Raw genomic sequence first — 14,347 nt, forward strand, 5'->3', positions numbered from 1 at the left:
TGGAGTTGTTTCAGTGCAGGTGAAGGTTTTTGGTGGTTTTCAGGAGACGGACTCTATATCAGCTGTGAAGCACGGTGGTGGAAGTATCATGTTTGGAGCAGCTGCATCATATCAAAGAAAGCTGAAGTTGAGAAGTGGACTTTTCAGCATGATCCTGATCATAAGCACACTAAATCCAATGGAAATGGCTGAAAAAGAAGAAATCGAGTGTTATGGAGTAGCCCTGTCGGATTTGAACCCCATTAAAAGGTTGGTGGAGGGATTTGAAACAGACAGTACATGTGAGAAAACTCTCTCTCAAACATCTTACAAGTAAAGGACGTATGATGAAAAATATCAAATTGATATGCGCATGAAGTTAGTTCTGCTAAAGCAAGCAACGCTAGCTTCTAATGCCAAAGGTGCACCTACTTTTCCAACAAAAGGATACTCCGTCTATTCATATTTTGCTTGAATATAAATCACTGCGTCTCTTTCGGTACCCGTCTGGAAATCTGCGTCCCTTTCTGTTCCACTCTGGCACTCCATCACCACTCCACTGTGCTTGGCAGTTGCCGAGAGTCAACAGCGAAGGGCTATTTGTCATGCAGAAACATCCCCGGGGCACTCAGAGTTACGGCCGAGCGTACGGAGCGCAGGATTCAGGTGGAGTACTTTCAAAGACCATTTTGAGCAAGGAGGGATGAATGTTAACAATAAACAAACACACTGATTGCTTGGTTAGTTGCATAAAAAGGTCAATGCATAACGCAAGGTTCTTCCATTTGAAGCCTATTTTTCTGATTTATACCCTGCAGCAGATTTGATCAATAGAAGGGGATCCTTTAAAACAGGCCAGAGACAGCCAGACTCCCTTGATCCCTACAACATCTCTGCAACATCAGCAAAAAAAAAAAGGGAAACACAGCAAACTGGTGACATGGAATAAAAAGACAGAAAACTGGTTCTGCATAATAAAAGGCAGCCTCCTCTGTTCATGTGCTAATCTCACTGTATGACGTTCAGAAGCAGCCACTGAAGCCATTTACAGTCGAGGATTTAATATGCGCAGGAGCTGATTTGGTGCAGCATTTACTGCCTCGAATGAAACCTGCTTTTGGGGAGGAAAAAAAAAAAAAAAAAAAAAAGCTCTTTTGTGAAAACCACTTCTGCATCTCCGAGTGCTGCACTGTACCGGCGCTGTCACGGCAAGCTGTGTTTTTCCACTATGTTCTGTTAATGTTTCGGTACAGCCCGGGAACAGTGAGAGTGTGCTGATACAGCACCCCTTTATCTGTACGAGTCCAGCCCTCTTTGAGAGGCCGCCGGGTGGATCGGCTCCACTGTGGGCTAGGAGGGCTCGGCGCTCGCCAGCTCTGATGCACGCTTTGGATGTCTGAGCTTCAGAGCGCGCCCCCGCACTTTTCAGAGCAGCTGATAATGTGAAGAAGATGAAGGGGAAGGCACGGGGCGAACTTGGACAGTGCAGTATCGCAGTATAGATTAGTCATCAGTCAGAGAGGCCTTAGTCGGAGTCTATTTTGAGCCTTAGGGTACTACCAGCTCTGCTTCTTAATGAGTGAAACCAGAGCGCAGAGGGAATAAAACAGAAGACTTAAGAAAACTGCAGAAAGAAAAAACATCACGGTGTGATTAAAAGATCAATTCCTTGGTGAACTTATTCAAATTCCTTCCAAAAAAAACAGAACAGTTAACTACAGACCTATTAAACTGGTACTGCTGCATGCGGCACCAGTTCTTACTGAGACTAACAGTGGACATTTCCCCTTTACTATAAACACAGGACAGATCTATGTTTGGTCTCCTATTGATTAACCGTTGCCCATGATCCGTTACACAGCCTGAAAATAAATGAGCCAATAAAACAGACAGGGTTCACATGGAGCTAACGGCTTTTGTATCAGATTACGACATACTGCAGGAGACCTGGCACAACATACGACATTATAAAAGTATATTGTTTCATATATCAATGAGTGGAAAAGCCTAGTGTCTTCTAAAAGCACCGGCAGAAGTGAACAGCTGATTCAGTGACTGCACCAGGAAGGTTTTAGATGGTTTTAATTAAGAAAACTATGCATCCATAATCCACAATAAACTTTTTCAATCCACGCAATCAACAACAGTCTTTGGAGACACTTTGGTCTCACATTAAATTAGTACGCTTCCTCAAAATCAGTTGCGCGGGTTGTACGCTTGTTTAAAGTTTCACATTTCAGCTCCGTCACTCCCCGACCGCGACCTCCGGGCTCGACGGAGGCACCGGGGAACCAGTTCTCGCCGCGTTCCCCTCTTTCTTCAGAGCCTTCAGGCATTTGTCGAGTCTTTTCATGCACAGCGCCACGTCTTCCCGGGTGATCCCCACGGCCGAGGCAGCGTTGAGGTAAGGACACGGGTACGACTCGGAGTGTGACATGAACCCACGAAATGTGTGTCCGCCTACGGTCTGCTCCTTGCCCAGTGGTATGACCCTGGAAAACACAGGTCAGAGTAATGCAGTGAAATCATCACATCCAGAGAAACTGGAATTATTTGTGAGACAATTAACCTGAAAAACAAGCACTACTATTTAAAAAAGTACGCTGCTCATTAAATTAACATATTTACCATTTGTCTTATTTGCTCAGTGTAGCATTAGTAAACAAATTTCAATTAAAATTCAGTTTATTCCAATAGAAGAAGTCCCTTAACAAAGTCCCTCTTAAAAGTGGTACTTACAGGAATTTTTCATAGATGATCTTTTCTCTCATATACAAAACTGTAATGATAAATGTCTTGCTGCAGTGTATTTTGTCCTTTTTGACCAACTGGTTCGATTTGAGCACCAAAAAAACAACCGCAATGCAGTGAACTTAAGCATTTCGACTGCAGCATCAGCTCCATACGGATATTAAAAGTTGAATTTATTTCGGACAGCCAGGTAACGTTCTTCTTCCGCATTTCGCACGTTTGTTCGCACAGGTTTATTAAAAGGCCCGCACATCAAACCAATGTCATTATGACATGCCCATACCTGGCATCTGGTTCTCGCTGGGAACCAATAATTTAGGTTACGAACCAACCTATTATTGGTCAAAACTCCCAGGAACCACAACTCTGCCGGTTGAATAATAATTTATTTACACAACAACCAGGCACATTCATTTCAAGTCCTGATAGAGCTCAGTTTCTTTTAGCTCTGTTTTGGTCTCCACCAACTATTTGACTCTTCAGTTAGGTGCTAACATAGACTTTCTGTGGTGAGCTGGTAAATAATAATTAAAAAAAACAACAACAATTGCCTGCATCATCTGAAAGTGACATTTTCAGATTGATCAGTGAACCAAAAGGGGAAAACTGTGGTTTGGAAAATCAAAACAATGAGCTGTAAGGCTCTAAAAAGTGTCTCTAATGGTTTATCATTTTGAGTAACTTGTTTTTGTAATACATACCAGTAGTCGTGTAAAAATCTTTGTTAATATGATAATAGCAGCTACAAAGATCAAACTTCTTTAATGGATTTGTTAATTTGATTATAGCAGCTTGAAAGATCAAGCTTCTTTAATGGATCAGTCCATTTCTCTTGATTTGGATTGGTCTGGAAAGTAGCCGTGACAGGTCAGCCAAAAACTTAAAAACATCCACCTTCAGCGATGTTCTGTCTGTCCCACTGATACCATATAGTTGACCACTTACATATTAAATTACATGATACATTACTGTATTATTACCACCATATCCATCACTATTATTATAGTCTTAATGTCTCTTTTCCACCGTTACATAAATATACTTTCCTCCAGACTCAATATACACCCACACAACCCAGCACACCCTCAGACACACCATGCATAACCTCCTATATGTTGTAGATATTCTGCATCGAGCAGCGTTTCAGAGGTGGATCTGAAGGAGACAAACTTGCCCACTTTTGAACTGCAGCTGCTTTTAAAGACTCGACAATACTCAAGCCCAAATCTGGTAGGCTTTCTCCCTTGTCAGCACGGTTTAAACTCACTTTAATGTGAAATCAATTACTGGCCGGCCACTGGGACGATGCGATAGAGACACGGAGAGAGCATTACGGCCGAGGAAGACGTCGTAGTGAGAGGCAGACATCAATTAATCTGTTGCGCCGGATGAGACAACAGCTCATTGTTGATGTGAAAAGTATCCACGCTTAACATTTAAAAGTACTTAGAATGATAAAAGTGCTATATGCATGTTCTGCAAACATTTATTCTGATTAGTGTCGCCGAAGCGTAAAGCCTTCTCATCAAGCGTGCTGCGGATACACAAGGGTAAGTGATTAGAGTGAGCTCCACGCTCGGGAAGAAAGAGAAGAAAGGGAAGAAGAGTCGGGGCTTTGTCTTTGGTGCTTTTTAATGCAACTGAGCCGTGAGTGCATAAAAAATCAGGACAACACTAAACTATGTTGACAGAATGACCCAAATAAATCATTTATTCTGGATATTTAAAATATTTAGATTGCATGCTCGGAAAGGAAACTTTTAGAGGGGGGAAAATAGGAAAACAAGTGGTAAAAAGCCCCCCCTTCCACAAAAATATACACGAAAATCTGATGTAGAATGGTTAAAAACAGACAAATCCCAAATCCCGTTGCTCAGAAAAAAACAAACAAAAAAACATGGCTATCCAAGTTTATGGAGGCTCTTCTCTCAACATCTAATGGAAGAAATTAGGAGGACAGGATGGGCTGTCTAATCTAAAGTAGTTTCCGCTCCAAACATATTCAGCAGTTCCATCAACCTGATTGCTGATTTCCACTGGCCATTTAGTTCGTCAAAACGCGGCACATCCCTTCATTTGTGACGACGAGAGGCGCACCCGTTTTTTGTCTTTTGCGCGAACTGTACTCACCCCCGTCTTTCTGAACACACCCTGCAATTTTCCCCTTCCCGGATCTATTCTGAAATGTTCGTACCTGGCTCCGGACACTTGTCGGGTGAACAGCATGGAGCCGAGCTGAGTCACCGCCTTGTTGCTCTTGGCCTGGAGACCGTCAAGAGACATGGCTGGAGGGGAAGGGGTGGCCACACCCAATACACATTAGGGATTTCACAAAAGAGCACAAACAAGTCGGAAAAGTAACTTTTATCAAGATATATGATGTGTGCTGGTCTGTAATCAGCTCTTGGAGCTTACCCAGTGAAATGGGGTTATGTGGGGTGTGAAGCAATCTCTCCCCGTGTGCAGAAGCCAGACTCTTCAGCTCCTGAGCCAGGAACGAATAAATCTCCTGCAGACACAGATAAGAGGCATGAAGAGACAGAACAAGAGGGGGCAGGGGCCATACGAAAGCACTATAAATAGCAGCGCGCGGCTCCTTTTGCACACGCGGTCTTTATTTTAACAGCGACAGCCTCTGGTTTTATTGCAAATTAAGCAAATCTACCCGCAAGCAGGTCGGTCCATGTCCAAACCCTTCCCTCTCCTCTTTATCTGCCTGACTGCTTCCCTCTTAGCTTTAGTACACGCTATCTGTTTCCTCCCTGACCCTCTATGGCCAGGATCTCGATTAGCGTCCACCTCTGGGATCAATTAGAGAGGCAGGAGACGAACAATACGTGCTTTTAAATGGCAATTTTAACACACTTTTAAAATTTGCTGACACTGTGTTAAACCGAGAGTCTCAAAGCACAAGGGGAAGACTGATAAGATAAGGGCAGAGGGGTTCAGGATGTTATGAGCTCAAGCTGGCGGCGGGGGGGGGAGCTGCGCCACATATCGCAGGGTTTTTTAGTTGCTGGCTACTAGCCCTACTGGATTTTCCGGTGAGGCACCGCACATTAGTGTATCTGCTCTCTGCAACAGTGGGTGTGTGTGTGTGTGGGGTGTGTGTGTGTGTCGGCATACTCTGCTGACTCATTCTTTCCAAGTTTGAAAGCTCTAAGAAGGAAAATATTTTCCTCCAAGAGTCAAACAGCACTCCAGTGATGTCAAGTGTCTCTAAGTGTCCCTTGTTCTCTAAAAACAAAGGCCAACTTTATTGTCCCAGAAAAGGAGGAGGGGGGTGCGGTCGGTGGAGACGGTGCACGGTTACGACTCTGCAGACAATAAGTTTGTGTGTGCGATTGGTTCTTCTCGACATACGGGCATTTTCTCAACTGATGCTACGCCAGGCTGCGTGTCAACAAACGAAACGTCTGAATTATTTAAAACTTGTGACCCCTGGAGGGATGCGAGGAACTCACTCAGTTCTGCAGACACTATGGAAAAACCGGTCGTGTGCATTAATTATGCATACGGCGGACCGAGAAATCAATAATCCTTGATGGCGGCCGCGGGTCATGTGAGAAGCCAGAGGAAATTCCCAGATGTACATTTCAGCTACTGAGTGGGCTTTACATTAATGGCGTTTTTAGGATGAGTAATTTGTGATCACAGTGCCAATACAGACGGTCAGAAAGCAATATGTCAAACTCCCAGCTTTGCATTTTGAATATTAAACAAGTATCACTTATGTCTGCGGTTTTAGCATCAAGGCAAAACAGACTTAATCCAGTTACAGTGCATTTATGGTACAGCAGTTAGGAGGTGTGAGAATGCTGCAGTGAGGGGGATGCTGCATTGTGAGCAACTCTGCTTCAAAGCAGCGAGCCACCGGGGGAGGTTTTCTGAAACTTCTGGATTCATTTTATCTTGCCGTAGCACACTCCTCCCTTCACAAAGCTCAATCCTCGCATGTCCCCACGCTCAGTCTGAATGCAGGTGAAACAAAGGGCCGTGCACACCATAGACTGTATATAAATATGGACAACGCGTGCCTACTTCCTTGCATTGGCCAAACTGACGTTATTTTCCCTGGGGTACGGGAGGCACGGCTTGCGAGTTTGGAGACAGAGTCTGCACAGTACGATCTAAGAGTGGAGTCACGTGGCGCCTCCTTATCGATGACCCGCAAACACTGTTGTTGTTGTTGTTGTTGTTGTTTAATTAATATTGCACTCTGCTCTATCTCCATGAGTTACAAGCAAATGTTGGATTATATACAGTACTTATGGTGTCACATCCTGTTTCTATAGCGTCAAATAACTAACTAAAACAAAACTTATCAGAAAAATGGACACTTGAATATGCATCAGCATTACCATCTCTGAAAAGAATGCATATGACTTGTACTTTAGTGTGGCCCAAGTCCACTAACATGGAGGGGGCGGAGATTATGACCTATACTGCAGCCAGTCACCAGGGGGAGCTCTACTAGCTTTGGCTTCACTTTTGAGGAGCAGCTCCATGTCCATCTTTATACAGTCTATATGGTTCACACAATACAATCTCACCTTTCTTTCTGACAGGTATTTCTTATAGCCTCTGGCTCCCAGAGTGAGAAGGGTAATGAGGACGTCAAGGGAAGGTGAAGCCGATGCCCGACCTGAACACAGAAGGTTGAGAAGTGACCTTGTTAGGCAAAATAAATAAATAAATAAATAAATGGATAAAAAACAAATCTGCCACGTGCAAACTGAATTGCTCCTCACATTAACTTTGTAAAGGTGAAGCCTTTTGTGTACGTCTATAGCGGACCTGGTATCAGTTTTCTCTGAGTGTGTGTGACTCCGGTTCGGAGGTGGCCTGACAAAAGAGAAATTTTGAAACCGTATAGCCATAGAAGAGAGCTGGAGGTAGGTATCAAATGTGACAAAAATGTGTCTGCGAGCATGCTTTATCAGATTCTCAGTTTTGTTTACGTGTTCATTTCGAGTTTTTTGCTTTATTTAAAGGATCAGTTTGATGATATTTTATACAGCATTTGAGTAAAAATAACGCTACAAAAATGTATTCTGCTATCTGTTTTATTGAGCACCACTGTTATAAAAAGACATAATTTTCTTTTATTCATTGGGACGAACAAGGCCTTGGTTGTTTTGGGGGAAATCCCACATATGACGTCTCAGTGTAGCAATCTCAGAAGCTAAGAAGTGAAGCTGACGGGACAAAATGTTAAAATATGCAAGATGTTTACAACCTGGTAGAAAAACAGCTTTGGTCTCTGCAGCTAAGTTCCGCATTCATGTCAACAATATGTTGTTAGTGGGGTCCTTTGGGTTGAGAGGAGGGGCCTCTGTGGATCATCCCACTCACACTTGATCAGTCTGGGATCTAGTGAATTTGGAGGCCAGGTCAACACCTTGAGCTATTTTCCATGTTCTTTTGAGTTGTTCCTAAACCGTTTTTGTGTGTGTGCCTGTGTCTGCTGCCATCAAGGAGTGTCATTCCTTTGGGATGAGGGTGTCTGGTCTGGTCTAGGTGGGTGGTACATGTCTAAGTAAAATCCACACAAATGCCAGGTCCAAAAGTTTCCCAGCAGAACATTGCATTGTCAAAAGATGGTCAATGTTATTTACTTCTCCTGTCAGTGGTTTTAATGTTTAATGTTAAAAGTCTCAATTGCACTCTTCCCATCTGTCCCACTGAGACTAGGAGTCTTTCAGCTGAGAGCAACAAACAAGGTAGAAAAGTAAGAAAGTACTGGATAGTGTTGGTTCTGATGTCGAAAAAAAAACTGAAAGTCTCATCCTTCAAATCACACTTTTAACATTAACATTGTAAACACTCACCTGGGTACATCTTGCTAATCTCTTGTATGAAGGACTCATCAAAACCTGCAATTATGGCGCCACCTACTGGAACCATGAAGTTCTTGTCCAAGCTCTGTACAAAGGCATCGATTCTTCCCACACGAGCCCCCTGATACAAGACAGATCAAGAGAAGACATGAGCAGCGGTCGGGGGGAAAGGGTGCTTATATACTGTAGGTCTAGGCTGAAACTGCTACGAGTTGATACCTGCTGGATAAGGTGCATGCATTTGGAGGACTGTACTCCGTATGCATTGTTTACAACGTGGGGAATGTTGTATTTGGCACACATGGCAGCCAGCTCCTCAAGCCTGTGACACAGAATTAAAAACACATTTTAAAATTCCCACACCGAAGTGGGCCAAAGTAAACAACTTGCTTCAGCCTTCATTTGAAAGTAATGACACATTAACTGATACAAAGGATGATTACCTGTCAGGGACCCGCGGGGCAAAGCAGGATGTTGTGGAATGAACACACACGACGTTCTCAGCTCCCAGCTCTTCGATCTTGCTTTCAACTGCTTCCAAGTCCGTCCGCAACTCGTCCCCCTCGATGAGGTTCTCCACGACGACAGGTTCAAATCCTGACACAACAATGAGTCATTTCTGTGAGTGCAGGTGATGTCGGAGTCATTTGAAAAGGACAATAGAAAGCGACAAGATTCACTCTGTCATTTTGTAACGTATTCTTTTCAATAAGGAAACAGCGAGCCAGAAACAATTTCCAGCTGACACATCCCCACGTCAGTCTGCCATATCTGAAACCCCGGGCGAGTCGGTGAACAGGATGTGAGGCCGGCAGGACGCTGAATATTGTTGTCATGTCATTACCTGCTGTGATCATGGATTTGAAACAGGATTTCTGGTCGATGCGAGGCCAAATGATGTAGCGAGCCTTCGGTCTCCTATGGCGGAGGGTCAGGAAGCACAGAGTCAGGCTCATTCCTGTTGCCATGGGAACCACAAAGCAGCTCGCCACACTCCGCACACCTGCAATCCAGAGGACACAGAGCGCATATATATATATATATATATATATATATATATATATTTTTTATACAGTGGGTTGAAACGGTTCTAAAATAAGAAAAGATCTTTTAATGCTAAGAAGACATATCAAACACGATGTGTGGCGATTAAAGGGCCAGTGTGTAGAGTATTCATAATCATGTTTGCATCCGTGTATATTCCATATCAACTACAAATCGCTGTGTTTGTGTTATCTTAGAATGAGACCCTCATATTTACTTACATATACAAATGTATCTCCATACCTCCTCAGGTAATCTTTCCTCAATGTGTTCCATCCTTATTGCTCCAAAGCAATCAATTTGAAAATTGCGGAGATGGAGAACCAGAAGGACATACTAAAGCGGAAATACGCTACTACCAACTAGACCTATCACAGGTCTTGTGGTCTGCGTCGCATAGTTACATTTCTGGGGAGGTGGATGTCAATTATGGAACTAGGGTCTGCGCTGTCTACTGACCTCCCTACTTTGGAGTGTGTTTCTCCAGAAGCCCAGAAACAACAAACCAAGCTGTGGCTGTATAAGAAGGAGGCCTTTTTATATTTTACGCTTTCTTACGCACTTAGATGGACCTTCAAAAGACGCAAACATTTAGGCTTGGCTCATAATTCTTCCCTCAAATCTACGCCATAGGTACATTCAGTTGACTGAAGTGCACCTCTCAGGAAATTAAACTACACACTGCAGCGATGCCGACCGCAACAACTGTGCCGCTTGAAATTAACTCCCTCGTCCATGTCTCTCAGTGTCTGGACAGTTACAAAAGCACCCAACCTCCTTCCTTCACATCATCAACTCCTGTGTCTTATTTCTTTTCCGTGTTGCAGTGATTTCAGAAAAAGGTAGTGTTTGTTAAGTCTTTATTATCTCCAACTCCTATGTGATTGCTCAGTTGTAGTTGTAATCATCTGACATAAACAAAGAAGCAGGTAATCACACTGCCAACTAATGTTTTGGTGGAATAAGTCCCGTTTGTGACCTGTTCTTTCTGCACAGGAGCAGCCTATCAAGATTCATGATTTTTATGAAAAACTCAAAAATAATTCAGTGCAAATACTGATCGTTTGAGGCGAACTGCACACACCTGCGAGCTTTAAGATGTCCAGCACTACCGAGTTGGTCAGCTTGTTCAGCAGACTGGATCCTGCCGCTTTAGGCTGAATAGCAGCGATGTCCCCTGAGCGACCGATGCCATGGATCAACCTACACAAAACAGCTGAACGTCAAAACAATTAAACAACTTTGGAAAGAGTGCAAATATGGTATTTGCTAGTTATTAGAACAAATGCACTGTGAAAGTTGCATCCAGATCATGCGAAGAGCCTGATCAATACATCAGGATCGGGGCCGTCAATAAAGAATGAGTTACTTGAACACCTTTTCTAATACTGTACTGAGTTGGAGTGCTTTGACAATGCTTATTGTTCAGCCACAAATTGTTTAACGCTGTAAAATGCACATAACGACTTTTTATGGAGCTTCCAGTGGGCTGGACTTTGCTCAGATGCCACAGAGATAGCTCTGGTCTGACCCGATGACTCAGCAATTCTCCAGCGTTCCCCTTTTGCTGAAGGAAACCAATCAGATGCAGTTAAAAGTTCCAACAAAAGCTTGTAAATGGACCTTGAGTTCTAATGTGCTAATTATGCTTATAAAGACGACATTTAATAGCCTGGAAGCCGACCTAACTTCTCCAAATGGAAAATATTTGTCTGGGGTCACTCTGTTGGGAACTGATTATGTTCCAGGTAACAGCCACGTAGACATATACGTCATCTGAGCACCATTGAGGTGAATTAGTTTACAACAAAATAGCACTGATGGGTTGTAGGGTTATCCATTTGTGTGCCGAGGTATTTTTTTTTCATGTTACCACACATATATTCTGATAAGAACTGAGTCTGGCTACATTATTTATTAAGAACCAAATAAAAATGATCCTTCTGAATGTTTACTTTGGTTATGCATTTGCTAAAAACAAGATTGAGATCATATTCATCATGCAGCACGATTAGGGAGGCGTCAATACCAAATTCAGTCTTTGGCATGATGACAGCAAACTTACAGTACAGCAAGACTGAAACAGCTTAAATCCAAGATGCTTGGAACAATCTACCTGGCAGAGGCCTTGAAATACTACTTAATACATTTATCTTTTAAAACAGATCAATGTCTGGCCCTCAGTCCCACTACTGATCAGGCTCTAATGCTGACTGACAAAGCAAAAAAAACTTGAAATGAACCTGTAGTGTCGTCTTGCCACGAGGCTGGACGCCACCCGGCCTTCCCTCTCTCCTACCCCACAGTTCCCGAGGAAGTTATTGCTGTCCATGACGGCCAGCTCGTTCAGGAAGAGCTCGACGGTGCTCTCGCTCCACCCTTCCTCCGGACATTTTCCCTGCAACACAAGCAAGGTGAAAACGGGACGTGCCGGCAGTCGCCGCGAGGACGCACGAAAGCAAGCGTTGAGCCTACCTGCTCCAGCAACTGTCTGATGAGCTGCTCGTGGCCACGACGCGCCTGAGACCCTTGTCGAACGTAGGAAGGCGACACTATCGCCTCGCTTAGGGAGAAGTTTTCACTGTTCATCGCTGTAAAAACAAGAAACAAACAGCACAGCAAGAGTGAAATGGCTTAAATCAAAGGTGCTTGGAACAACCTACAACCTATCAATAACAGGCCTTCAATTCCAGTACTGATCAGGCTCGAATGCAAAGAAACAAAAAAAAGACATGTGCAAACGTTTGGCCAACCTAACCCACCGACAGATATCAAAGCTTTTGAAGGCTTTTATGTGCTGCTCTTTCTTACAGATCACTTCAAGTCTTGGGGTATTTTAGGCTTCTTGCACACACACACACACACACGTTTCTCCCTGTAGATCCTCATGAGGACATTCAGTGGACTGTGAGGGCCACTTCAAAGCTTCAGCTTGCACTTCTTGAGGATTTTTGTTCTGTTGTAGACGGAGGAGTCAAACATCTCCAAAAGAGTTAATCATCCACCCCGTGTGAGAAACGCTGCTGACTTTTTTATTCCAAACATACATCTGCTGATTGTCTGTCCACACTACTTCTACTCCCATAATGACTCTTATCCAGATGTTGTTTTGCATATTTTAAACGCTGACTTTGCTGATGATGTGGCAGGTCAGTTTCCCTCTGATGACTCTTCCGTTTGTGCATCACCACTGAAGAACACACGACTCCTGTGTCAGCTAAACCTCCCTGCAGCTCGTTTACAGCCACGCAGGAGATCTGCTTTCTATACATGCAGCGTTTATCTTAAAGTTTCCCTTCTCCTCAAATTCTTTTCACAACTTTCATGGTTCTCCTTTATGATCATTTCTTAATTATGTTTGGCACACTTTGACAGATACGTATCGGATTCTCCCGCTTTATAGGCACGAGTTGGCTTCACTTTGAGATCCCCAGTTCTTTGCTTTTGTCATCAAAAAAGTAAAAAAAAACTTAATCAAGCTCTGACAATGTATTATTCCAAATGAGAGTTACTGTCCTGAAGTCTGGAGGGAGGACGGTGAACATACTTTTGCACAAACATTCATAGCTTTGTTTTATCACTTTTAATTTTATGAAACAGTGTCAGCAATTACAATTTATTAGATTACTATTATTTAAAGAGCAGTGAATCAGTTCACTGGTAATGAAGAGTTTAACTTAACCTATAAAACTTTGTGGGCAAGATAGTGCCCAGTAATGCTCTGTGTTGCATTATGGGTACTGTAGGACCCAGTGCTGGGAGCCTGATCCACATTATATGAGACTTAACATATCAGCATATCTGATATGTATGTTCTAAGTCAAAGTAATAGGATATTAGCCCTATTGCATACTAGAGAGGAGAAGTGGGAAGAAATAATAAATGCACGCTTACTTTTACAGCTGCTTATTTGCCAAGTCTATTTCTTCCACCAAGTTAGCTTTGATTTGTTTAAACATGACAGCAAGGTCTTAACTATAAAATAAATGTTATGCTGGTGTTATTTAAGAGCTACCTAATCGCGCAAGCCATAAATCACACACTAGGGAGTCGGGTTACAGAGTGTTTAGCTGTTGTGTTTACCTTAGCAGCGTGGTTGCTACAGTTTGGCTAAGCTAGGCTAACTCTTTCGCGAGAGGAACAACGAGGACGTACAGCTTCAACGTGGCGGCCTCTTCAGGTGACAGTGTCTCGCCTTACCTCGCGGCTGTCCTGAAAGACTTTCAAACTGTTTTACACTGTCAACGCGTCTTCAGCTAACAGCAGACATGAGGACAGATGAGGCAGCATGGAAACAGGTTCAGAGGGACCGAGGGCACTACGTCACGTGGTCACATGACCGCGGGGCGCTGATCACGTGACCGACGTCTGCCGTCATTCTGTCGCTCTGAAGCGTGAGCCGGTGAAAACGTTTCTTTCTCTAATTAAATATCTTTATTTCTGCGTAAATGTTTATTAGTGCCATTGGTTGCAACACAAATAAAATTAAATAAAAATTAAATTAAAAAAAATTCACGTTAAATTACTAATATGTTTTTTTTGTTTTGTTTTATTTTTATTTTTTTTTTACCAGAAACAGAAAAAAAACAAAAAAATGTTATAAAGAGTCTGCTGCGGTTTTGTTAGAGGAGCTAAAGAAAACAGCAATATATTAGTGAGCTGATTTTAATATGCAGTCTCGTTTATTTGGACAACCACTCATAATTGGACCTGGTGCTTTTGGAAATAGCTGG

General features: G+C 43.1%; 1 protein-coding gene across 1 annotated transcript; it reads right to left on the reverse strand.

Moving 5' to 3' along the window:
- Positions 1 to 1,256: 1,256 nt before the first annotated feature.
- Positions 1,257 to 13,919, reverse strand: sepsecs (Sep (O-phosphoserine) tRNA:Sec (selenocysteine) tRNA synthase). Its single transcript, XM_084574910.1, has 12 exons — positions 13,815 to 13,919; positions 12,090 to 12,205; positions 11,858 to 12,012; positions 10,699 to 10,817; positions 9,415 to 9,573; positions 9,014 to 9,167; positions 8,790 to 8,892; positions 8,562 to 8,691; positions 7,284 to 7,375; positions 5,146 to 5,239; positions 4,925 to 5,015; positions 1,257 to 2,471 (listed from the first exon to the last, which is right to left on the reverse strand). The coding sequence occupies exons 2-12, from the start codon at positions 12,201 to 12,203 to the stop codon at positions 2,225 to 2,227; spliced, it is 1,458 nt and encodes a 485-aa protein (XP_084431036.1). The 5' UTR covers positions 12,204 to 12,205; positions 13,815 to 13,919; the 3' UTR covers positions 1,257 to 2,224.
- Positions 13,920 to 14,347: the final 428 nt, after the last annotated feature.

The sequence above is a fragment of the Chelon labrosus genome, assembly GCF_963514085.1.
Source record: "Chelon labrosus genome assembly, chromosome: 1".
Lineage (NCBI taxonomy): Eukaryota > Metazoa > Chordata > Actinopteri > Mugiliformes > Mugilidae > Chelon > Chelon labrosus.

What these genes read in the sequence shown, in the direction of transcription:
- sepsecs (XM_084574910.1), bottom strand. Translation starts at nt 12,203, where the DNA reads ATGAACAGTGAAAACTTCTCCCTAAGCGAGGCGATAGTGTCGCCTTCC. An exon ending in CAAATCCATGATCACAGCAG is followed by an intron (nt 9,168 to 9,414) that starts GTAATGACATGA and finishes TTGTTGTGTCAG; the next exon opens with GATTTGAACCTGTCGTCGTG. An exon ending in GCCCCGCGGGTCCCTGACAG is followed by an intron (nt 8,893 to 9,013) that starts GTAATCATCCTT and finishes TCTGTGTCACAG; the next exon opens with GCTTGAGGAGCTGGCTGCCA.